The 24099-nt window shown below is 55.3% G+C and overlaps 1 protein-coding gene across 2 annotated transcripts in view; it reads left to right on the top strand.

Moving 5' to 3' along the window:
- PTPRN2 (protein tyrosine phosphatase receptor type N2) overlaps window positions 1-24099 on the top strand; it is a 611715-nt gene that overhangs the window by 54517 nt on the left and 533099 nt on the right. Inside the window, exon 2 of one of the 2 annotated variants that reach the window (XM_055591389.1) lies at window positions 19710-19760. The exons of the other annotated variant lie outside the window; for it this stretch is intronic. Coding sequence (XP_055447364.1) covers window positions 19710-19760 — 51 coding nt within the window. The remainder of the gene's footprint in view (window positions 1-19709; window positions 19761-24099) is intronic. 2 annotated transcript variants of the gene reach the window in all.

Here is a 24099-nt window from a genome sequence, read left to right as displayed (position 1 = left end):
GCGCATCTGAGAGGCGAGGCTGCCCTGGAGGGGCCGTCAGACGGCAGAGCCCGGTCCTCAAGGCGGGGCCCTCGCGTCTCTGGGGTCGCGCTCCCCCTCCGAGCCGTCTTCATGCCCTTTCTGACGGCCTTTCTCACTCACCTCTCTGACCTCCTCGTGGCTGCCTCTCCTTCTCCTCTCTCCTGCTCAGTTTCATAAGAACGTGGTTGCTTCTCCCACAGAGAATTCTAGTTTTTCGTCAAGTGGGAGAATTTCTGATGTCTGTGAACTGCTTTGCTGTTACAATAGGAAAGAGAGAGCCCGGGTTAGAAGAGGGTGACAGTGAATGTGAAGAGGGGCAGAGCTTCCTTTTTGTGATGAAATCTTTGAAAAGATAAAATAGGCTCTGCACTTGGAGGATGAGAGAGGGGGTTGAGGGAGTGAGGTTTTCACTGGGTGAGAATTTGAGAAATGGCTCCCTCGCATTCACACGTGCGGTTAGTTACTCACTGCTGAACCTCTGCTGTGGGTTAAGTGGGCACCTGGGACGTCGAAGTTATTCTCTGTCTTGGGGCCATGAGGGACGCAAGCAATAGAGGCCAAGATGCAGGGTCATAAAGCTGGGAGCATCAAGTGTTCCCTCTGAGAACCAGGCCCAGAGGGATGTCCCCAAGTGTTCACAAGACACAGTGCATTTTCCAGCCTGTCCTCGACACTTTGGGGACGGAGGCCCTGAAACATTCCTGGGGGGTTACCATCCCCGAAGCAAGGTTCACAGCACACTTCTCGCAGCAGCTTCTGTGGACAAGCGTCTGTATTTCACTCGTGTTTGTCTGTATTTTTTAATTTAAGGCCTGTAAAGGACCTTGAATGAACGCTTGCTGAGTGGAACTGCAATTTGAGAGAGCTGAGCTGCTCACAGCCTTCCACGAGGCGTGGAGCACAGCGGTCGTCCCGTTGCCCCGGCTTCTCCCGTGCAGACCTACGGGCAGAGTTGTTCTCCCGCCTGTGCCCAGCAGGGCCTCCGGACAGAGGTGGGGCTCAGCACGCTGTCCCCGCCGTGCAGTCCGTGAGCTCATGCCTGGGGGACGCCGGCTGGCGGCTTGCCCTCTCCTAGAGCATGTTGTCAGCAGAGCCTGTAACAGAGATGTCAGCAAGGCCATGGAGACTGAAACAGGGTGGGAAATCTCGAGAGTCGATTCCTCCTGGTTCTGTGCAGGAACGCGTGCAGTTCTGGTCCTGCTCTCTGCAGTGACGCTCAACTTTGGTTCTGCGTCACCTCGACTTTTTTTGGCTGTGCCATGCAGCATGTGGGTTCTTTCCTGATGAGGGATCAAACCTGTGTCCCCTGTGATGGGAGCGTGCAGGCTTAACCACTGCACTGCCGGGGAAGCCCCATCTTGACCTGTTAACTCCGGTCGGTAGAGGGGGAAATGGCGAGGATGCCAGGTCCCTGACCTGAATCTCAGCACTGACTCGCAGTTCCTGCGCCTCCCGTGGGGCAGGGCTTGGGGGCCTGTGGCTCGCTGACTGTGGTCTCCCCTCCTCTCGAGGAAGAGTCCGCGGTCCTGCTCGCGGGGTCAAAGAGCTGCAGCACGCGCAGAAGGCTCGTGTAGGCATTTGGGGCAGTTTTTTCACCACAGACGCTGGTGGTTAGACCGCTCTGGACATGGCCCTGCGTCCAGGGCAGGACCTGGCTCGACCCTGCCGGTCTAAGATGTAGATACGGCTGGGAAGGCCTGACCTGCTTATTAAATCTGTATAGGATTCCCAGCTGGGAGGGCTGCAGAGAGGCTGGAATTGCACAGGTAGACTCCAGATTTAGGCTGCGGCTTCAGCAAGACTGAATTTCCGTGAGAATGGGGACAGAGTCGGTTCTTGGGGTCCAGAGGCCAGTGCTGGGAATGGTACAGAATGGGCCAGCTGGGTGGCTCAGCTGCGAATGTGAAAAGAAAAGGGATTGTGTTCTAAGTGAGCTTGGAGTCCATGGTGTCAGGGCCCCCAGAAGAGCCCACGGGTTCCTGGGCGACGGCGTCCAGGCTTGGGGGCATGGGGCTGCCCCGTGTGAGCTGTGCTGGGGACACAAGGCCGCTCGGCTGAGGCGAGGCCAGCTGGCACCCCCTCGCACCCTGAGCAGCTCTCTGGGTTAGCTGCATCCCTGGGTGGGTCCTGGTCTGGTCTTGGTTCCTGCCCATCTTTAAGCCCAATTTCTAACCTCCTTCTGGTCCTAGAGCAGCCTGCTTCCCTTCTAAGGGACTGGGCCACCCAAGTTTTCTGTAAATAGTGGCATAGCTCAGTTGGTAAAGAATCCGCCTGCAATGCAGGAGACCTGAGTTCAGTCCCTGGGTTGGGAAGATTCTCTGGAGAGGGATAGGCTACCCACTCCAGTATTCTTGGGCTTCCCTTATGGCTCAGCTGGTAAAGAATCTGCCCACAATGCGGGAGACCTGGGTTGGATCCCTGGGTTGGGAAGATCCCCTGGAGAAGGGAAAGGCTACCCACTCCAGTATTCCGGCCTGGAGAATTCCACAGACTGTATAGTGCATGGGGTCGCAAAGTTGGACACGACTGAGCAACTTTCACACATTCAGGCCACGGCGTCTGTCTCAGGTGTGCTCAGCTGCTGTGGGGTGGCACGGCCACAGGAGGTGGGAGCAGGCGGGTGGGCTGGTCCCAAGAGCATCTGGCCTGCAGCGGCCTGTGGCCATGGCCCGCATGCCCCGGGGAGCCTGCAGTGCCCCTCTCGGACCCAGGGCGCTGGCCGGTGTGGGTGACACGACGTGTGGGCTGGAACCAGGGCCTGTGGCAGCCTGTTGCACAGTTTTCTTGTTTTAAGAGAGAAGCTTTGCTCTGCGTGATGCTCAGAATTGCAAGGTCAGTAAAGGAAGTACCCAGCAGATAAAATCACACTCCGCAGAATAGAATGCTGGATACTCGGAGCTGTCCCCACACGGGGCTCCTCTTCGTCACGGGTGACGTCTGCCGGGCTGGCTCTGGCCTGGGCTGGGGGCCTTGTCCAGTGACGAGGCTTGTTTGGGAGGCTGTGGCTGCCCCGGCATGAGACCCGCTCTGTGGGCATCGCTGGGGCCGTCTCTTTCCGGCGCTCAGCTTTGCTGCCTCCTGAGGCGCAGAGCGGCTGTGTGCTCAAGCCGCTGCTTCATGTTGTTGGGGCGAGAAAGCCAGCAGTACCGGCAGACCTGTCTCCAGGACTCCTGCCTCCCAGACTTGGCAGGAGGGTGTGGAAGAGCCAGCGCCAGCCTCGCGGACGCCACTCGTGATAAGGAGGCGCCTGTGTGGTGGGGCCGGGTTCCCGGCTGAGGGCGCTGTGCTCACGCCCGCAGTGGGCCCGGCCATCTCGCGCGGGGCTGGGGGCACCACGTGTGGGCCTGAGCTGAGGGAGCGTCTGCTGGCCCCGCGGCGGGCACAGTGCTCAGATAGGCAGGCATTTGGCTGATTGCAGCATGGCCAGGAAAGGATTGGAGAGGAAGTTAACTAAACTGAAGAGAGGAGACAGGAAACACTTTCTCTCAGCTCGCGGCCCTGTCTGAACGAGGCCCTGCCACACCGTGGCCTGCGCCCTGCCCGCATCTTAGCGAGCTGGACGCTGCACGCTCGTCTCACTGAGACACCGTCTTCAGTTGTTCTTCTTTGTTCCGCCGTGTCAGCTGGACCTGCGCTGGACAGCAGGCTGAAGGAGACGAAGGGCGAAAATGCAACGGTAGGAGCACGGAAGCCGCCCCGCAGACACCCTTCCTCGACCGCCAGCCCGCCCTCCTGGTGTGTCTGTGGCCCAGCGTGGCGGCGTCCATGCGGGAAGGACCTGCAGTGACAGCCGTCTCACCTGGTTTCTGTGTTTGGCTTGAAGACCACACTCAGCGCCCTGGGTCCCTCCTGGACAAGCACGCATATGTAGCAAACTTTTTTTTTTTAGCGTTTAATTCTTTGACTGTCGGGTCTCCGTTGCAGCACATAGGACCCTCACTGCGGCGTGCAGGACCTTTTGTCGAGGCCCGAGGGCTCAGTTCCCCTGGGGCATGTGGGCTCTTACCTCCCCAACCTGGGATCAGACCTGTGTCCCCTGCATTGGAAGACAGATTCTTAACCACTCACCCATCAGGGAAATGCCAAACATTCTTTCTTATCTCATCATTTAAAAACTGAATAAAAAAATTATCTGAAATAGACATCTGATGTTTTTGAGTTCATAGTGTGAGAATTCTAAACATCAGGCCATAGGATCAGTTCTTGCCTTTTTAATCCTGATTAAATTAAAATATATGTTTAAATATACATCTGTCTTAAAATTGAACTTAGTTCAGTTCAGTTCAGTCGCTCAGTCATGTCTGACTCTTTGCTACCCCACAAATCGCAGCACACCAGGCCTCCCTGTCCATTACCAACTCCCGGAGTTCACTCAGACTCATGTCCATCGAGTCAGTGATGCCATCCAGCCATCTCATCCTCTGTCATCCCCTCTCCTCCTGCCCCCAATCCCTCCCAGCATCAGGGTCTTTTCCAATGAGTCAACTCTTCCCATGAGGTGGCCAAAGTACTGGAGTTTCACCTTCAGCATCATTCCTTCCAAAGAACACCTAGGGCAGATCTCCTTCACAGTGGACTGGTTGGATCTCCTTGCAGTCCAAGGGACTCTCAAGAGTCTTCTCCAACACCACAGTTCAAAAGCATCAATTCTTCGGCACTCAGGCTTCTTCACCATCCAACTCTCACATCCATACATGACCACAGGAAAAACCATAGCCTTGACTAGACGGACCTTTGTTGGCAAAGTAATGTCCCTGCTTTTCAATATGCTATCTAGATTGGTCATAAGTTTCCTTCCAAGGAGGAAGCGTCTTTTAATTTCATGGCTGCAGTCACCATCTGCAGTGATTTTGGAGCCCAAAAAAATAAAGTCTGACACTGTTTCCCCACTTATTTGCTATGAAGTGATGGGACCAGATGCCATGATCTTCATTTTCTGAATGTTGAGTTTTAAGCCAACTTTTTCACTCTCCTCTTTCACCTTCATCAAGAGGCTCTTTAGTTCCACTTCACTTTCTGCCATAAGGGTGGTGTCATCTGCATATCTGAGGTTATTGATATTTCTCCCAGCAATCTTGATTCCAGCTTGTGCTTCTTCCAGCCCAGCATTTCTCATGATGTACTCTGCATAGAAGTTAAATAAGCAGGGTGACAATATACAGCCTTGACGTACTCCTTTTCCTATTTGGAACCAGTCTGTTGTTCCATGCCCAGTTCTAACTGTTGCTTCCTGACCTGCATACAGGTTTCTCAAGAGGCAGGTCAGGTGGTCTGGTATTCCCATATCTTTCAGAATTTTCCACAGTTTACTGTGATCCACACAGTCAAAGGCTTTGGCATAGTCAATAAAGCAGAAATAGATGTTTTTCTGGAACTCTCTTGCTTTTTCCATGATCCAGAGGATGTTGGCAATTTGATCTCCGGTTCCTCTGCCTTTTCTAAAACTATCTTGAACATCTGGAAGTTCACGGTTCATGTATTGCTGAAGCCTGGCTTGGACAATTTTGAGCATTACTTTACTAGCATGTGAGATGAGTGCAATTGTGCGGTAGTTTGAGCATTCTTTGGCATTGTCTTTCTTTGGGGTTGGAATGAAAACTGACCTTTTCCAGTCCTGTGGCCACTGCTGAGTTTTCCAAATATGCTGGCATATTGAGTGCAGCACTTTCACAGCATCATCTTTCAGGATTTGAAAGAGCTCAACTGGAATTCCATCACCTCCACTAGCTTTGTTTGTAGTGATGCTTTCTAAGGCCCACTTGACTTCATATTCCAGGATATCTGGCTCTAGGTGAGTGATCACACCATCGTGATTATCTGGGTCATGAAGATCTTTTTTGTACAGTTCTTCTGTGTATTCTTGCCACTTCTTAATATCTTCTGCTTCTGTTAGGTCCATACCATTTCTGTCCTGTATCGAGCCCATCTTTGCATGAAATTTTCACTTGGTATCTCTAATTTTCTTGAAGAGATCTCTAGTCTTTCCCATTCTGCATAGGAACCTGGACTGTCAGGTCCATGAATCAAGGCAAATTGGAAGTGTCCTAACAAGAGATGGCAAGAGTGAACGTCGACATTCTAGGAATCAGTGAACTAAAATGGACTGGAATGGGTGAATTTAACTCAGATGACCACTATATCTACTATTGCGGGCAGGAATCCCTCAGAAAAAATGGAGTAGCCATCACAGTCAACAAAAGAGTCCGAAATGCAGTACTTGGATGCAATGTCAAAAACGACAGAATGATCTCTGTTCGTTTCCAAGGCAAACCATTCAGTATCACAGTAATCCAAGTCTATGCCCCAACCAGTAACGCTGAAGAAGCTGAAGTTGAACGGTTCTATGAAGACGTACAAGACCTTTTAGAACCAACACCCAAAAAAGATGTCCTTTTCATTATAGGGGACTGGAACGCAAAAGTAGGAAGTCAAGAAACACCTGGAGTAACAGGCAAATTTGGCCTTGGAGTACAGAATGAAGCAGGGCAAAGACTAATAGAGTTTTGCCAAGAAAATGCACTGGTCATAGCAAAACCCACTTCCAACAACACAAGAGAAGACTACACATGGACATCACCAGATAGTCAACAGCGAAATCAGATTGATTATATTCTTTGCAACCAAAAATGGAGAAGCTCTATACAGTCAACAAAAACAAGACCAAGAGCTGACTGTGGCTCAGATCATGAACTCCTTATTGCCAAATTCAGACTTAAATTGAAGAAAGTAGGGAAAACAACTAGACCATTCAGGTATGACCTAAATCAAATCCCTTATGATTATACAGCGGAAGTGAGAAATAGATTTAAGGGACTAGATCTGATAGAGTGCCTGATGAACTATGGACAGAGGTTTGTGACATTGTACAGGAGACAGGGATCAAGACCATCCCCATGGAAAAGAAATGCAGAAAAGCAAAATGGCTGTCTGGGGAGGCCTTACAAATAGCTGTGAAAAGAAGAGAAGTGAAAAGTGAAAGAGAAAAGGAAAGATATAAGCATCTGAATGCAGAGTTCCAAAGAATAGCAAGGAGAGATAAGAAAGCCTTCCTCAGCGATCAATGCAAAGAAATAGAGGAAAACAACAGAATGGGAAAATCGAACTTAAGATACTCATAAACAATAATTGATGCATGACTTTTCTTTCATAGCTCATGGTAATTTGAATAAGGCATATCCCTTGGCGTATGGGAAAATACAGAATTTGGATCCAAAGAATACACCATAGTTTGTTACATTTACGCTATAATACAATCCTTAGTAACAGGGTATTCATTGAAAACATCCATCACCAGTGTATGTAGTATAGCTAGCTGATGGGAAGTTGCTGTGTGGTCCAGGGGGCTCAGTGGGTACTCTGTGAGGAGCCTGGGGCTCTGGAAGGTGGGGCAGGGCGCGGGGGAGCGAGGGGGGGTGGGGGGGCTTCAGGGGCGGGGAGGGGGGGCGCGGGGGCGGAGGGCGCGGGGCGTTGGGGAGAGGAGAGCGCGGGGGGAGGGGGGCTTCAGGGGGGGTGGGGTGGGGGCTTCGGGGTGGGTGGGGGGGCTTCAGGGGCGGGGGGGTGGGGGCTTCGGGGGGGGTGGGGGGCTTCAGGGGCGGGGAGGGGGGGCGCGGGGGGGGGGGTGGGGAGGGCGCGGGGCGTTGGGGAGAGGAGAGCGCGGGGGCAGGGGGGGCTTCAGGGGCGGGGGGTGGGGTGGGGGGGCTTCAGGGGCGGGGGAGGGGGCGGGGGGGGGAGAGGAGAGCGCGGGGGGAGGGGGGCTTCAGGGGCGGGGACATGTAACGCCTGTGGCTGCTTCGTAAGGCAGAGACCAGCACAACACTGTAAAGCCATTATCCACGGATTCAAAATAGATAAATTAAAAATACAGTAGGCTGATTCAAAATTTTAAATTAAAATCATTTCTACATGCGATGCCATTGCTTCTTGTTGGAAATGAAGAAACCTGGAATCCGCCCCTGGCCTCTGGAGTCAGCCTGGCGTTTTACCAGGACCCTGGATGATTCACAGGCTCTGAGGCTTGAGAACCGTGTGTTCTACCATGTGACGATGGCAAAGTGAGAGATTTCCTGAGGGTCCCGGGGTTTCATACGACTGCGCGGGCCCGGGCCCGGTACGTGAGGAATCGCTGCATCACTGGCCTGGTCTTCCCCCTCTCACCGGAGCCGGAGCGCAGCAGCAGCAGCACCCCGCGGCCCTGCGGGCCGGCCCTGCGCCCGCGTGGCGCCCCGCCCGCTGCGTCTGTCTCTGGCAGCTGCTCTCCCCGCCACGCCGCTCCTTCACGTGGAGCTGCTGCACTTGGCCTGGCTCATGACTGCGAGCCCGGGGTCTCTGGGTTCCAGTTCTCCCTCCTAACGCAGCGGCTATTTGTACCCCCGGTATCTGACATTCAAGGCTCCTTCTTAAATATTTTTTTTTCAAAGCTTTGCTTTACTTTTGTGTCTATGGAAACAAGCTTAGAAATGCTTTCTAAATCAAGAGTAATTCAGCAAATATTCATTTTTTGGAAGATTCTATTGCATTTCAGAAAACCTGTCTGGGGACAGAAAGCTAGGAGAGACTCAGTATCACTCAGAAACCACCTCCTCCCGGTGAAGCGGGCGTGTGGGGCTGAGTTACTGCCCTAGGTGTGCGGCTCAGCCGGCCACCCAGGTCTGCCGCAGGAAGAGGCCCGCAAGGGAGGGCCTGGCCTGACCGCCTGGGAAGGGAAGGAGCTGGTGGACGGGTAGTGGGAGGGGGTGTGCAGGCCGTGGGAGCAGGTCTGCCTCGGCGGCTCCTCCCAGCCATCGTGGGCGGCTGTCTCCCCTTCCCCTCCGCTCTCCCCCTGGCCTCTGAAGCCTCCGCGCTGGCTTTGATCTGAGGTCTGGGTGCCCTCGCAGCCCAACTGAGCACCATTTTCGGCTGTGGGCTCTGGGCTGCAGCTCTTTAATCTCTTGCTTGTTTTCCAGAGTCTTGTTCCAAGAGAAGGGGGTTCTTACGTGGAAGTGGTTTTCTGCTCCTGCCTGGATACCCTGCCCTGAAACACGTTTTTGCTTTTGATCTGATGGAAACATCGAGAAGCAGCGCAGTGGGTGCAGGGGCGCCTGTGTGGGGTCTGCGCCTGGGGTTGAGACGGGAGCAGGCGGGGCGGAGCCGGCCTTGCGCTTCCCCTTGGAATATTACGGATGAAGATGGCTTTCGAGAGGGCATCTCTTCATCCTCACACCTTCTCTGCCGATGGAGTTCCTAGAAAAGGATGCAGGGCGATTCACAGAACTTCGGGGCTTCAAGCCCTTAGTGTTTCCACGAGAGACATGGCAAGAAAGTGGCGTTTAGGCTCTGGCATTGAAACCACGTTGATAAGGGGAGGCTGCTACCCAGGGTGTGTGGATTCCTGAGGGTTCGGGGGAGCGGGCAGACACAGCATCGCTGCCAGGGTGTGGCCGTGTGCCAGGGGGCGTGGCTGTGCCCTGAGGACGGGGCTGTGGACAGGGGGCGTAGCTGTGCCGGGGGCATGACCGTGTGCCCAGGGCGTGGCCGTCCCCTGAGGGCGGGGTATGGGCAGGGGGCTGGGACTGTGTTGGAACAGGGTCACTGTGCCGGGGGCGTGGCCGTGCCCTGAGGGCGGGGCTGTGGGCAGGGGGCTGGGACTGTGTTGGAGCAAGGTCACTGTGCCAGGAGCGTCTGCAAGACAGGCAAGTTTCTGTCCTGCCGTTTTAGAGTGTGTAGGCTGTCATGTCTGCCGCATTCCCCCACCAGCGCCGCTACAGCTGTGGTGAAAACACCTCCTTAGACACTGTGACTGAGAGGGGTTGAGTGTCTGTCCTGAGAGGCCAGCGTTCGCGCTCACAGGACTGTGCGCCCCGTGTGAGCACCGGGGCTGCACCAGGTACCGCCCTCCACCTAGGGGCCGGGGGTAACTGCTCAGCGGAGAGGGCGGGCGCCTGAGTGCAGGCAGCTGCCACGGGCCTCAGGACGACAGGCCTGGGCCCGTGTCCAGGTGACAGCTCTCATCCCGCCCGGCTGACGGCCGCTTCGTGTTGCGAGCTCTGTTCTGCCGGGCTTGACAGGCATTCTACGAGGTGGGTTAGTGCTGGTCCACACGCTCCTGTGGTCCCTGCGGCCTGGGGCGGGACTGAGGCTGGACCTCCCCTGCGGCCGTGGAGGATGCGCCCACCACGCAGGCCCATTGCATCTGCCTCTCCACTCTCCAGGGTGGTTCCCCCACCGCGAGCCCGGCAGCCACGGAGAGAGAGGGGACCGTTGGCGCCTGGCCCACCAGGCCCTGCCCTGGACCTCTGCCCTCAGCAAGGGCCCCTCGCGCTGCCCAGTGGCTGGTCAGACGCGTGGGTGTCCGGCCTCCAGAGGAGGGTGGACAGTCATGGGGTGAGGGGGAACGTGCTACACTGAATGCCTCCTGCCGCTGTGTCGGTGCCCCGGCTCTGAATAATGGGAGCGAATGGGCCGGCTGAGCCTCGGGCCGAGTGTAGATGCCTCAGGTTCAGGAGGGAGGCCTTGGAGAGTTCTTGTCCAGCTCCTTCATGAGCTGGGGAGCACTCCTCACAGCCAGCTTAGCTGGTTTACCCAGCGCCTACCCTGCCCCCAGGAAGGCCTGGACTGCCTGCCACCTGTGCGGGCATCACGAGGGCCCAGGGACCTGTGCCCAGCTCTGCTCCGACAGGCCCCGGGACCCATCCTGAGAGTCCCCCAGCCTGTGAGCACTGTGCTGGGGGCGCCTGCCTGCTCCCCGCTGGGGTTCAGTTGCTCACAGTTTGGTTCAGGCATGAAGCATCGTATACAGAGGCCACACATGTGTACAGCTTCTAGGCTGCTGCTGTTTCGATGTTTACAGCCAAGGAGCAGCTCCTGGAAAAGAGAAATGGCCCAGATGAGTGGAGAACAAGTGAAAGATTTGCCAGTCAACATCAACACCCAAACCTGAAAAACACCAACAAAACCCACAGCCCAAACAGCTGTTTCCACGTGCCCTGGGCGGGCCTGCTCCTGGTTGGCTGCCTCTTGATCCCTGTGGTTTCCCCAGTGTCCACTCTCCGACGTGCCTCAGCCTGGCCTCCTGGTACCTGGTGCATTGGTGGGCTTTGCCGCGCCTTCCCTGGTCTGCAGGACGCTGATGGCCCCGAGTCCAGGCACACCAGCGGCTCTCTCCGAGTGACCTCCCCTCCTCCCTGCCGGATCAGGAGCTGCTCCCCGGACACTGGGCTGGGGGCAGAGCTACTGCGGGGGTGTCGCCATGGGGGTGCGACAGAGGGCCCCCGAGGGTGTCAGTGCCCGCCCTCTGCCTCCCTCCCTCCGGCCCTCTGCCCCCCCCAGGTGGCTGGTCACTGGTGGAATAACGCACAGACTGCTCTCCTCCCCCAGGTCTGCCCCCTGCGCAAGGGAAAGAAGGGCCGCAGGGCGGGGGCGGCTTGAGGTGGGGCGGCTTGAGGAGTCTGGCTGAGGTCTGGACCTGCCTCCACCAATGAAAGTCCCGTGGCCTTGCTTGCTCCAGGAGCTGTGGTGAGCACACACCCTCTTCCCTGGAAAGGCGTGGGGTTGTGGGGAAGAGCATGTTTGGGGCAGAGACAGACTGGGCTTCTGGACACGGGTGATTATTCTTTTTGAGTCCTGGTTTCCTCACCTGTAAAATGGGAACAGCGCAGCACAGTGTTGTCCTAGGATCCCCAGGCCGCGGCACTCGCCCGACGCGGGACTGGGTGCTCATCTGATGCGGGGCCGGGTCGCAGCACTCATCGGACGGCAGCTGGGAGCAAGCTATATGGGGTATTGAGAGGGCCACACAATATCGTTCACCCAGGGGAAGGGACAGGCGATGGACAAACGGAAGACGCATGTGTGAGGAGACGTTCTGGGGAGAACTGCCGCCGGGAAACCGCGACGTGCTTGTTACCCGCACGCCCCACGCTGCCTGGTGCCAGGCGATGTCGCTGTAGTTTTCTTTGGCTGTGATAGAAACCGTTCTTGGCTGAAGAGCATGATCAGTTCTCAGCTTAACAAAACTGGGTGTGAATATCTTGCTTTCTGAGATTCTTCCTGTTGCCTTGTAGATGATCCATTACCACTGCTCCCATTCTTGTTCCGTGTGAGAGGGAAACGGTTTTCCTTCTGGTGAGATGATTTGCTTTGCATTCATTTTTTTCTTACATTTTTCAGTCATAAAGCCTCTGTGTTATGTCAGTGTGTGTTTATGCCCATCTCGGCACTTTTAGAAGCCCTGGGGGAGGGGAGCAAGCTGTTTTGATTCAGGCTGGGTGAGAAGGCCAGGCCCGGAGGTGACAGGCTGGAGCAGAGGGGCTGGGGATGGGGGGCCAGGCTTGGGGGCTCCCTTAGCGGGGCCCGCTGGGGTGGGGGCACTGCAGTGGAGAGGACAGGCCGGGGCAGGCGGGAGTGAGAGTCTCCAGCCAGCAGTGCGATGGGGTCCAGCTCACACGGACTGCTTCCACCACACACAGGACAAAATCCTTCCCAAATGCCTGTGGAAGTGAGGAGTGTGAGAGGCAGGGCAGCCCGCCTGGGAGAACAGGTGGATTGCAGATCTGACGAGAGCGGGAGAAGGCACCGCAGGATGGTCACGAGACCCCGCTCAGAGCTCAGAGGGGGCGGAGGAAGATGTCACACTGAAGCTCGTGTGTGCGCGTGTGTGTGTGTCTGTTGTTTGTGAGTGTGTCTTCTGCATGCTCATGTGCGTGTGCTCTGAAGCCAAGGGAAATCTGTGGATGTCAGGAGTCAGGGAACTGTGCTCACACCGCCTTCATAGACAAGGGGGGTCAGAGGACTGTGCTCACACCGCCCAACCTTCCGGGACAGGGTGGCCCACATCCTTACAGTGAGTCAGCCTGGGCTTTCTTCCCAGATTTAACTCTGCCTTCAGAGTGACCCCTGGCCCCGAGGCCATCCTTGCACTTGACCTGAGGCTGCGGCTTCAGCAATGGTGAGTGGGGGTCAGGGGGTATGCGGACCTAGGCCAGGAGTGTGTCTGAAACAAGCTCTGGCAGACAAACCTCTCTTTTCCTCCTGCTGGTCTATGGCTTGTATTTAAAATGAAGAATGGTCTTGCTTGATTTTAGCACAAGTAGCAACACAAGTAAATTACGGTCAAATCAGCGAGTGTCCTGGCTGGGAGAGATGTGCTCTGGCTGTGAGAACCAAGAAACTTGGAGGTCTCTGCCACGTGTTTTCTCCAGCCCCCGGGATGGACCAAGCCGGGTGAACGCTGAGCAGGTCTTTGTTGCGGGGCTGGTGATCAGGAGTGAATTGTGCGGCACGTGCTCTTCAGACCCCACCTGGCTGTCAGCAGGCGGCGAGCAGGCTGGGGAGTGAATAACGCGTCTCCTGCTTCCTGTCCTGGCAGCGTCGCCGCCACGCACACGTGACACGCTCAGTTCTCACCGTGAGCGAGCCTCTGGCCCCAGCGGGCGCCTGCCCTCGCCCCTGCACCCTGCCTTCCTTGAGGTCTTCTGTGGGCACAGGAAACGCACTGCCATCGTTCCAGGCAGTAAAGGAGAGGGGCCGCCCCGAGGGCCCAGCAGCGGGCACGACGGCCTGAGCCCCGGGAACCTCCAAGGCCCTCGGCAGCAGCTCCTGGTGGTCAGCCGAGGCATTCTCCCTCTGGGTCATTGAGCAGCCTGCGCTGTCGTTCAGTCGCTCAGTTGTGTCCAACTCTGCGACCCCACGGACTGCAGCACGCCAGGCTTCACTGTCCATCACCAACTCCCAGATTTTGCTCAAATTCATGTCCATTGAGTTGGTGATGCCATCCAACCATCTCATCCCCTGTTGCTCCCTTCTCCTCCTGCCCTCAGTCTTGCCCAGCATGAGGGTCTTTTTCTAATGAGTCAGCTCTTCGCATTAGGTGGCCAGAGGATTGGAGTTTCAGCCTCAACATCAGTCCTTCCAAAGAACATCCAGGACTGATCTCCTTTAGGATGGACTGGTTTGATCTCTTTGCAGTCCAAGGGACTCTCAAGAGTCTTCTCCAGCATCACAGCTCAAAAGCATCAACTCTTCAGCACTCAGTCTTATAGTCCAGCTCTCACATTCATACATGACTACTGGAAAAACAATAGCTTTGACTCTATGGACCTTTGTTGGCAAAGTAATGTCTCTGCTTTTTAATATGCTCTCTTCCCTGGTGGCTCAGAGGTTAAAGGGTCTGCCTGCAATGCAGGAGACCTGGGTTCGATCCCTGGGTTGGGAAGATCCCCTGGAGAAGGAAATGGCAACCCACTCCAGTACTCTTGCCTGGAGAATCCCATGGACGGAGGACCTGGTGGGCTACAGTGCACAGGGTCGCAAAGAGTCGGACACGACTGAGCGACTTCACTCACTAGGTTGGTCATAGCCTTCCTTCCAAGTAGCAAGCATCTTTTAATTTCATGGCTGCAGTCACCATCCACCATGATTTTGGAGCCGAAGAAAAGAAAATCTGTCACTATTTTGACTTTTCCCCCATCTATTTACCATGAAATGATGGGACTGGATGCCATGATCTTAGTTTTTTGAATGTTGAGTTTTAAGTCAGCTTTCTCACTCTCCTTTTTCACGCTCTTCAAGGGCTCTTTAGTTCCTCTTCACTTTCTGCCTTTAGTGTGGTATCATCTGCATATCTGAGATTGTTGATATTGCTCCTGGCAATCTTGATTACAGCTTGTGATTCATCCAGCCCAGGGTTTTGCATGATGTTCTCTGCATATAAGTTAAATAAAGCAGGGTGACAGTATACAGCCTTGTCTTGCTGTGCTAAGTCACTTCAGTCCAACTCTTTGCGACACTTTGAGTGTAGCCCGCCAGGCTCCTCTGTCCGTGGGACTCTCAAGGCAAGACTGCTGGACTGGGTTGCTGTGCCCTCCTCCAGAGGATCTTCCTGACCCAGTGATCAAACCCATGTCTCCTGTGGCTTCCACATTGTAGGCAGATTCTTTACTGCTGAGCCACCGGAGAAGCCCACAGCCTCATCATATTCCTTTGCCAGTTATGAGCCAGTCCGTTGTTCCATGTCTGGTTCTAGCTGTTGCTTCTTGACCTGTATACAGGTTTATCAGAAGGCAGGTGAGGTGGTCTGGTATTTGCATCTTTTTAAAAATTTTCCACTGTTTGTGGTGATCCGCATAGTCAAAGGATTTAGCATATCAGTGAAGCAGAAGTAGATGTTTTGTTGGAATTCCCTTGATTTTTATATGATCCAATGGATGTTGGCAATTTGGTCTCTGGTTGCTCTGCCTTTTCTAAATCCAACTTGAACATCTGAAAGTTCTTGGTTCATGTACTGTTGAAGCCTTGCTTGAGAATTTTCAGCATTACTTTGCTAGCATGTGAGATGAGTGCAATTGTGCAGTAGTTTGAACATTCTTTGACATTGTCTTTCTTTGGGATTGGAATAAAAACTGACCTTTTCCAGTCCTGTGGCCACTGCCGAGTTTTTCAAATTTGTTGGCATATTGAGTGCAGCACTTTCACAGCATCATCATTTAGGATTTGAAATAGCTCAACTGGAATTCCATCACCTTCACTAGCTTTGTTTGTAGTGATGATTCCTAAGGCCTACTTGACTTCACACTCCAGGATGTCTGGCTCTAGGTGAGTGATCACAGCATCATGATTATCTGGATCATTGGGACCTTTTTTATATTGTTCTCCTGTGTATTTTTGCCACATCTTCTTACTATCTTCTACTTTTGTTAATTCCTTGCCATTTCTGTCCTTTATTGAGCCCATCTTTGCATGAAATATTCCCTTGGTATCTCTAATTTTCTTGAAAAGATCTCTAATCTTTCCCATTCTACTATTTTCTATTTCTTTGCATTGTTCACTTGAGAAGACTTTCTTATCTCTCCTTGATATTCTCTGGAACTCTGCATTCAGTTGAGTGTATCTTTCCTTTTCTCCTTTGCCTTTTGCTTCTCTTCTTTCTCAGCTGTTTGTAAGCCCTCCTCGGACAACCACTTTGCCTTCTTGTGTCTTTTTCCCTTTGTAATGGTTTTGGTCGCTGCTTCCTGTGCTGTGTTATGAACCTCTGCGCATACTCCCTCAGGCAGCTGGTCTACCAGATCTAACCCTCAAGTCTCTTTGTCACCTCCACTTGTAATCAGGGATTTGATTCAGGTCATGCCAGAATGGCCTAGTGCTTTTCCCTCCTTCTTCGATTTGAGTCTGAATTTTGCACTAAGGAGCTGATTATCTGAACCACAGTCAGCTCCCAGTCTTGTTATTACTGACCGAATAGAGCTTCTCCATCTTTGGCTGCAAAGAATATAATCAATCTGATTTCAGTATTGACCATCTAGTGATGTCCATGTGTAGAGTCGTCTCTTGTGTTGTTGGAAGAGGGTGTTTGCTATGACCAGTGCATTCTCCTTGCAAAGTCTTTGCCCTGCTTCATTTTGTATTCCAAGGCCAAATGTGTCTGTTATTTCAGATATCTCTTAACTTCCTACTTTTGCCTTCCAGTCCCCTATGATGAAAAGGACATCTTTTTTGTTAGTTTTAGAAAGTGTTGTAAGTCTTCATAAAACCAGTCCACTTCAGCTTCTTTGACATCAGTGATTGCAGCATAGACATGGATTGCCATGATGCTGAATGCTTTGCCTTGGAAACAAACAGAGATCATTCTGTTGTTTTTGAGATTACACCCAAATACTGTGTTTTGGACTCTTCTGTTGACTGTGAGGACTACTCCATTTCTTCTAAGGGATTATTGCCCACAGTAGTAGATACAATTGTTATCTGAATTAGAATCGCCCAGTCCCATTGATTTTAGGTCACTGATTCCTAAGATGTCCATGTTCACTCTTGTCATCTGCTGGACCATGTCCAATTTAAATGATTCATGACCCTAACATTCCAGGTTCCTGTGCAATATTGTTCTTTATAGCATTGGACTTTAACCACCAGCCATCTGAGCATCGTTTCTGCTTTGTGCCAGCCTCTTCATTCTTTCTAGAGCTATTTCTCTGCTCTCCCCACCAGCATTTTGCACACCTACTGACCTGAGGGGCTCACTTCTGGTGTCCTATCTTTTTGCCTTTTCATACTGTTCATGGGGTTCTTGAGGCAAGAACACTGGAGTGGTTTGCCATTCCCTCCTCCAGAGGACCATGTTTTATCAGAAACTCTCCACCATGACCCGTGTGTCCTGGGTGTCCCTGCACAGCATGGCTCACAACTTCATTGAGTTGCACAAGGCTGTGATCCATGTGATCATTTTGGTTAGCTCTCTGATTGTGGTTTTCATTCTGGAGCCTGTGGGATTATAGTTCTTGCTTCTTCTGTTTGCCCTCTGATGGATGAGGATTAATAGCTTATGCACGTTTCCTGATGGGACGGTCTGGCTGTGGGGAAAACTCTATCTTGTTCTGGTTGGCAGGGCCGTGCTCAGTAAATCTTTATTCCACGTGTCTGCTGATTGGTGGGGCTATCCCTGTTAGTTGTTTGGCTCGAGGCAACCCAGTCCTGGAGTCCACAGCTCTGTGGTAGGGCTCAATGGCACCCTCCTAAAGGACTTAGGTCAACACGCACCTCCCAGGACTGATGCCACCAGTGCCCCTGACCTGTGGCAGGCCACCGTCGACCCGTGCCTGCGCAGGGACCTGCACACTCACAGGCGGGCCTGGCTCAGTCCCTTGTGGGGTCAGTGCTCCTCTCCCCTGGGTCCTGGTGTGCATTTGGTTTTGCTTGTACCCTCCAGGAGTCTCTGTTTCTCCCAGTCCTGTGGAAGTTCTGTAATCAAATGCCACTATTCCTCCAAGTCAGATTCCCTGGGGATCCCCAGTCCCTTGGCTGGATCCCCAGCTTGAGAAGTCTGCTGTGGGGTGTAGAGCATTTGCAACAGTCTGAGAACTTCTTTGATATTACTCTTCTTCAGTTTGTGGGTCGCCCACATGGCGGGTATGGGATTTGACTTTTAACGTGATTGTGCCCCTCCTACTGTCTCTTCGGGGCTCCTCTGGTGTCCTTGGATGTGGGGTGGAGGTCAGCTACCCTGGCCTGATTTCACTGCTCACAGTGCCAAGACCAGAGGAGCTGGGGGACCTCCTCAAGGTCGCTACTTTGGGGGAAAGCAGAGCAGAGTCAGTCTCCCTAGGCTTCGCCATGCCTGGCTGTCTCTGGGCGGGTGGGGGCGTTCGCTGGCTTCCCCCCAGGTGTCATCCTCTCCTCCGCTTGGCCGGGCTCTACAGGGAGAGGAGAGCGAGCAGGGAGCGGAGCTCTGAGAAGAAGGAGCAGGGCACGGGGGTCTGTGCACGGATGAGGGAGGCGGTGAAGGCATGCGCTGAGACTGGACTGAGAAGGAATGCTGTTCTCACGAGGTTTGTTACTTCAGGAGGATGGAGCTCTGCTTGGAGCTGGGGCCCTGGGCAGCGTCTGGCTCACGGCGCGTCTGAGCCCGGGGCCTCCCTCTGCGGGCTTCTCCTCTGGGGCAAAGGGGCTGTAAGAACGGGTGCGTAAAGCTGTCACAGGGCGGGTGAGACTCCTTTATTCTTGTGAGTGTGGGCAGTTCCGCCCTCTGTGAGACTCGCGCCCTTGGTCCTGGCACCGTGCTTGCCTCCTCTGCAGAGCTGGGCCTTCCTCAGTCCACACCTGCCCGGGGGAATGAGCTCTCCAGCTGTGGGATTTCAGAGAGATTCCCTGTGAGGCGTGCCCCCAGGTGAGTCTCCCTGTAACTAGCAGCTCCCTTCTGCTTGTCCTCCTCTGTCGCTCTTCTGCTGACTCTTGAGCATCTGCCGTTGGCCGGACACAGGCAGCCATTCAGGCGACGGTGGAGGACAAGAAGCTACATTTCTGTGGTCCCTCACCTCAAGAGTCTCCGGTTCAGGGAAGTTTGCCCTCGGGTTGACATCACACAACAATGTGGAGAGTCCTGCCATGGACGCCTGCACTGAAGCAGTGGACTGGCCTAGTCAAGGGTGTTTCCCTGGGCGACTGTGGACTTGGGTCTCAGTGGCGGAATAGGAGTGTCAACTGGAGACACAGGAGTACAGGCTCTATGCTTTTAAACGAACGTGTATATTCAGGAACCATCTGGCTTTAGTTGGCTCCTGCTGCAGCAGGTGTGGCTACGCCTGGGGCACCCTAAGGATCGCTCTGAGTGTTGTTCCCGTTGTTCACACCCTCCTGACTGGCCACGGCAGGCACCGAGGGTGCATTTCAGATGACCCTGGAAGCGGGGTAGCACGTCCCCCTCTGTGCGCTTCCCCTGCCCCGCTTGTGGATGAGCGCTGTCCTCACCTCCTGTCTGGTCTCCTTACGGAGCACATGGGCCTCTGTCCATCCGCCTCTGCTGTCCGTGTGCCCTGGTGACGCCTTGGTGCGCGCCACGAGCGTGAGGAACAGGGGCTTTGACAGAGGGCCCAGAGGTGCTACCTGAGTGGTGTTGCGCTCAGAGCACGGTGGGCCTGGCCCCATGGGGAACTTGCCATGGAGGTGCCCCCAACGGGCTCACCACTGCCTCCCAGCAGGAGGGGGACGGCCCTCCTGGTGACGGAGGGACAGGATGACTGGTCGTCCTCCCGGGGGAGCCAGCCCTGCTTCATTCCCTCCCCCCGACCCGAGCCAGGGGCGTGTGGCCTGGCTTCCAATGCCCAGCGTCCTCTCACCGAAGCAGGCCCCCAGCGCCGTGCGGCCCCCTGGACTTCAGGGCCAGCAGGGCCGTGGCCCATGGCGCACTGAGGCTCTGACTCTCTCTCCTCTGTTTTTCCTCCCAGGCTGCCTGTTTGAAGATGGCCTCTGCAGACCCGCTGAGACCTGTGTGAATGGTAAGTGCCAGCCCACGGTGACCCCAAGGCTGGCTTCACTACACGCAGGGGTGTCCCGGGTGGACTCATGTTTGATTCTTCCGAGCGCATGCAGACGTTGGCCTCGGCACCTCAGGCACTGACGGGGGTTAGGCCAGAGCGCCCACCACGCCCTCTGCACGCAGGGTCCCAGGCGTGCCATGAGGCCCGGTGTGAGAAGGGGTTGCCTCTCCCCAACAGTGAGTGTTTTCAGGGTGGGCTCTGTCCCTGCCTGCCTCCAGCTGTGTCCTCCCCACCTGGCGTGGGTGCCCCAGATGCACCCAGCTCTCTGTGCCAACCAGGGGCCTGCGGGCAGAGCCCATGAGTGGGACGTGCCCCTGGGACCCTTTGGTCCAGTGCAGCCTCTGCCCTGCCATCTCCGAGCTGGCTTGTCTGCCAGGCCCCCAGGCACACTGTCAAGGGCCTGAAGGCCAAGACCCAGGGGCAGCTAGGCCAGCGTCCTGGCGAGAAGGTCCCACTCGGAGCCCGTGGACAGGGGGCTGAGACAGCTGTGTGTGCGTCCTCATGGCGAACGTGCCCTGGGGACCACGCCGACGGGCTGGACGCCTCTGTTTTGCGTTCGTTCTTTTTGGGGAGAACTCTGCAGATTGTGGCGAGTACTGACCTGGGCTGGAGGCTGCAGCAGCTGCGTGATGGGAGCCCACCCGGGTCGGGCCGTTGAGCGCTGGCCGGCCTGAGCACCTCCTCGCCACAGCTGCGTGGGTGGGCCTCTCGCTGGCCCCCAGCACGGCTCCTCCTGCTTACACCTCATGAAGCTTTTATCTAGAGGCAGCTTTTGAAAAAATAATTTATTAAAAAAAAAGCGTCATCTGCCCTGACTTGGTGAAGTTGGATTCTAAAAGAAACAGGTGTGTGTTTAATGTGAGTGCAGGCTCTGGCGGACCGGCAGCATGAACGCTGCAGCTCGGAGCCTCCCCCGTCCCCGACGGGGAGCAGGCCCGCAGCTGCCACGGCTCTCGCGGGCCCTCCTTCCCCCAAACCTCCGCTTGCCTCCCTGGTGTGGAGGGTGCTGACGTTATGTAACAGAGTAGCTCTGAGTTATGTGGAAACGGAAGGCAATTTAAGTGTAAACAGAAACACGTGGGCCTTGACTTATGGAGACAGCCGGTGTTTGATATTCCTCCGGTCCAGTTGAGGGTCCGCTGTGGCCTGACCAAGCGAGGGGACAGCAGCTAGCAGGGATGGAAGGTGCTGGCCCGGCTCGTGACCCCGGGCGAGGCTGCGGGGCTCAGCCTGGCCGGGGGTGTGGGGGGCATCGACGGACATTGAAGTCCCTTTGCATCTCTTCGTTTATTAAAGTGGTCCTGTGTTACTTTTACAATAAGACTCATCTAATAAAGATGTTGCAGCATCTGCTGAGCTGATTCTGAGAGGCAGGTCTGGCTCGGGCCTGCCGCCGTGGGCACTGACTGAGTGGGCACAGCCCCCAGCTGCCGCCCAGGGCAGCCCTGGGGAGCCACGGACCCTGTTCTGGCCGCAGCGGGGAGCTTCTCGGCAGAAACGTGCTGGGTGTCTAAGTTGGGTGGGCAGAAGGACAGACTGCCTTCAGTTAGGGCTGGCACTGCGGGTGGTAACGGGGTGAGAACCTGGGCAGGGAACAGCTCCCCAAGTCCGGTGATCAGCTGCAGGAGGCCCGGAGAGGAGGAGCAGAGGCTGGGGCTGGGAAGGGCCTCCAGGACAGCGCCCGGCTCACGGAACAGCGTCTGTCCCACAGCAGCCGCTCACGGGGCTGGTGGGCAGGGCCTCCGAGCCAGGAGGAGCCTAGGTCAGCTCTCAGAGCAGCCCACCTTCCTCTCGAGCTGGCCTTTCTGGGGTCTCGAACACGCGGCCTCTGGTCCTCAGGGCACGGACCCCCAGGCTTGTGAACGACCGCTCTCCCTCCCTCCCTCCCCCTTCTTCTTTCCTTCTGAAGCTTTCTCGAAAGAAGCAGACCAAATCAGTAACTTTGTTGGAAGCTCTAGGAACACTTTTCTCCATGTTAATGTTCGGTGGCCACAGGCGGAGTTTGCCAGCTGCTGCTGTGAGCTGCTGTGCACCCAGCATGTCTCGGCAAGTTTGACAAACGGGGCTATTCTGTTCTATTGCACTGGAAAGACACAATAGTAAGGAGCTTTAATTTAACGACCTGGAGGCTATGAAAAAGTATAGCCAGTCTGAAAAACAGATTAGGTTGGAGTAATAGAATCGATGTGGTCTGAATCATGGGCCACCCGAGAGCCTGGCGAGGCCTTGTGGTCCGGACACCCCAGGCCGCGGGCGGAGGCTCCGGGACTCAGCGCTGGTGGCTGCTGGCTCTGGGCGGAGCAGCATGTGGAGGGGCTGCTCAGTGTTCCCCACCACCGGCTCTGAAGGCTGACTTTGAAGCTTGATGGGGTTCCCATGGAATGGCTTCACAAAGTCTGCTTTGTGAGAACCGTTCCCACCTTGTTTCAGGAAGGTCACACTCCCGTTTTGGCTTCTGCTGTTGAGGTAATAAAAGTAGTGCTGAGAAATGGTCGGCTTCACTGGATGATAATATCCTGACTGGGCTTCTAGATGCCAAGGAGGTAGAGTTTGGTGATAAGTTGTCTGGATGCATCTCAGGCTCATGGCGCTTGGTTAGGGATGCTGAGGATGTGGCCTTCCCGGCACTGTTTTGTCAGCAGGATGCAGAGGCCAGCCGGTGGGTCTGGCCCTCACCAGTGGGCCCTCCTCACGCTCTGCTCCGGCGAGTCCGCCCTGCAGCAGCTCTTCAGGGTTAGGCTGCAGCCTTTGTGAGACGCTGGGGCATATCTGAGGAGACCCCTGTGCTGGGAGACGATGGCTGGGGGCCAGCCCCCTCCTCCGCCCACCTCCCCACAAAGTGCTCGCTGACCTTACTGTGGTGGAGACAGCAGATGAGACCAGTCACGTGCCCCCAAGGACCAGGAGGAGGTGCAGGGTTTGAATATTCTGAAGTCTGTCAGTTTGGGGCAGCCCGGCTGCTGTCTCTGATCCATGCTGCTCACGTCCTCTGAGAGGGGTTTTCCTTGAAAAGTTTCTGAATCATGGGAGAGAAGTTGTGTCCATCTGTCTGCAGTTTGCCCAGATGGAGGGGTGGCATCTGTAACCTGGGGACGTTTTCAGCTGTCCCGCGAGTCCACTTGTTTGCACCAGAGAAGCGACTCCTCTAAGGAAGCACATTCTCGAGCCGTGTCCTCGGCCTTTCAGGCTCATCTCGTCCCTTCCCTGTGTCCTGGGTCCTTGATGGTGCCCTGCTCTTTCTGCAGAGGAGGGGCTTGGGGAAGAGGCTGTGTCCCGGCCAAGGAAAGCGTCAGGTGGACAAGTGCCTGGGCACATGAGCCCCGAGTAGTGATGCGCGTGCTTTTGCCTCAGCTGCCCGGCCCAGAGGGAGGGCTCGGTCCCGCCACTGGTCTGCAGACAGCCTGAGCTGGCCTGGGGCACTGAGTTGTGGGAATGTTTTCACCGCAGCCAGGCGTTTCCTCACGAGAAAGATCTAGCAGGGAGCACACAGAAGGGCCTCACCTGTCTCGTACCGGGAGGGCGTGGGTCCACGGCTCTGCAGGCAGGACCTGGCTCTATCCACAGCTGCCCAGAGGTGTGTGGCTGGGAGGCTTGCTCCCCTCCCAGATCCCAGTTAATCACAACTCAGGGCAATGAATGGGGATTAATTACTGAGTTAAACGGTGCAAAGCAGAGTTTAATTTGGCATGTTAACAGGAAAAAAATGCAATTTCGAGCCTCACATGAATGACTGGAGATGAGTTACAATTGATGCGACTCCATTTGAGCGGCTGCCACGCACAGGAACACACACGTGCCCGCACACGCGCATGCAGCTGGCGTGCCCGCAGGCGCCCTGGGCTCTGAGGGTTCCTTTGCTGCTGTCCCTCAGGCTCGGCTCCTGCAGGACCGGTCTTCTCACTCCTCCTTACCTGGCTACCCTTGCATCGCAGCTCAGGAGCCAGGAAGCTGCCCCGGGAAGAGCCCTGCTTTCCTCCGCCTCCGCCTCTGGGGTGGCTGTTGGGTCACCTTGCAGGAGGCAGGTTCGCGTTGCCCCCCCTCAGCGGCCCCGGGCCCTGAATTCCCAGGGAGCCCCTGGGCCGCCTCTTCCTGCTCCTGGGCGGGCGTTTCTGGGGGACTAGAGATGCCCTGTGTCAGAGGTTGAGGACTCGCCGCTTCGCGTCTCGTGGGCGGCTCCCAGCGCGGCTGGTGTGGCCCTCGTGTTCGGATCTGGTGTGTTTCTCTCACCACAGTAACCAGTCCTGGAGGGGACCGCGGTGTTTTATTGTTCTGAGTCAACAACGAGAGGACACACCCC

Source organism: Bubalus kerabau, chromosome 8 (assembly GCF_029407905.1).
Source record: "Bubalus kerabau isolate K-KA32 ecotype Philippines breed swamp buffalo chromosome 8, PCC_UOA_SB_1v2, whole genome shotgun sequence".
Classification (NCBI taxonomy): Eukaryota; Metazoa; Chordata; class Mammalia; order Artiodactyla; family Bovidae; genus Bubalus; species Bubalus kerabau.
Note: the sequence above shows the minus strand (reverse complement) of the source record. Positions and strands in the feature narration are given on the sequence as shown.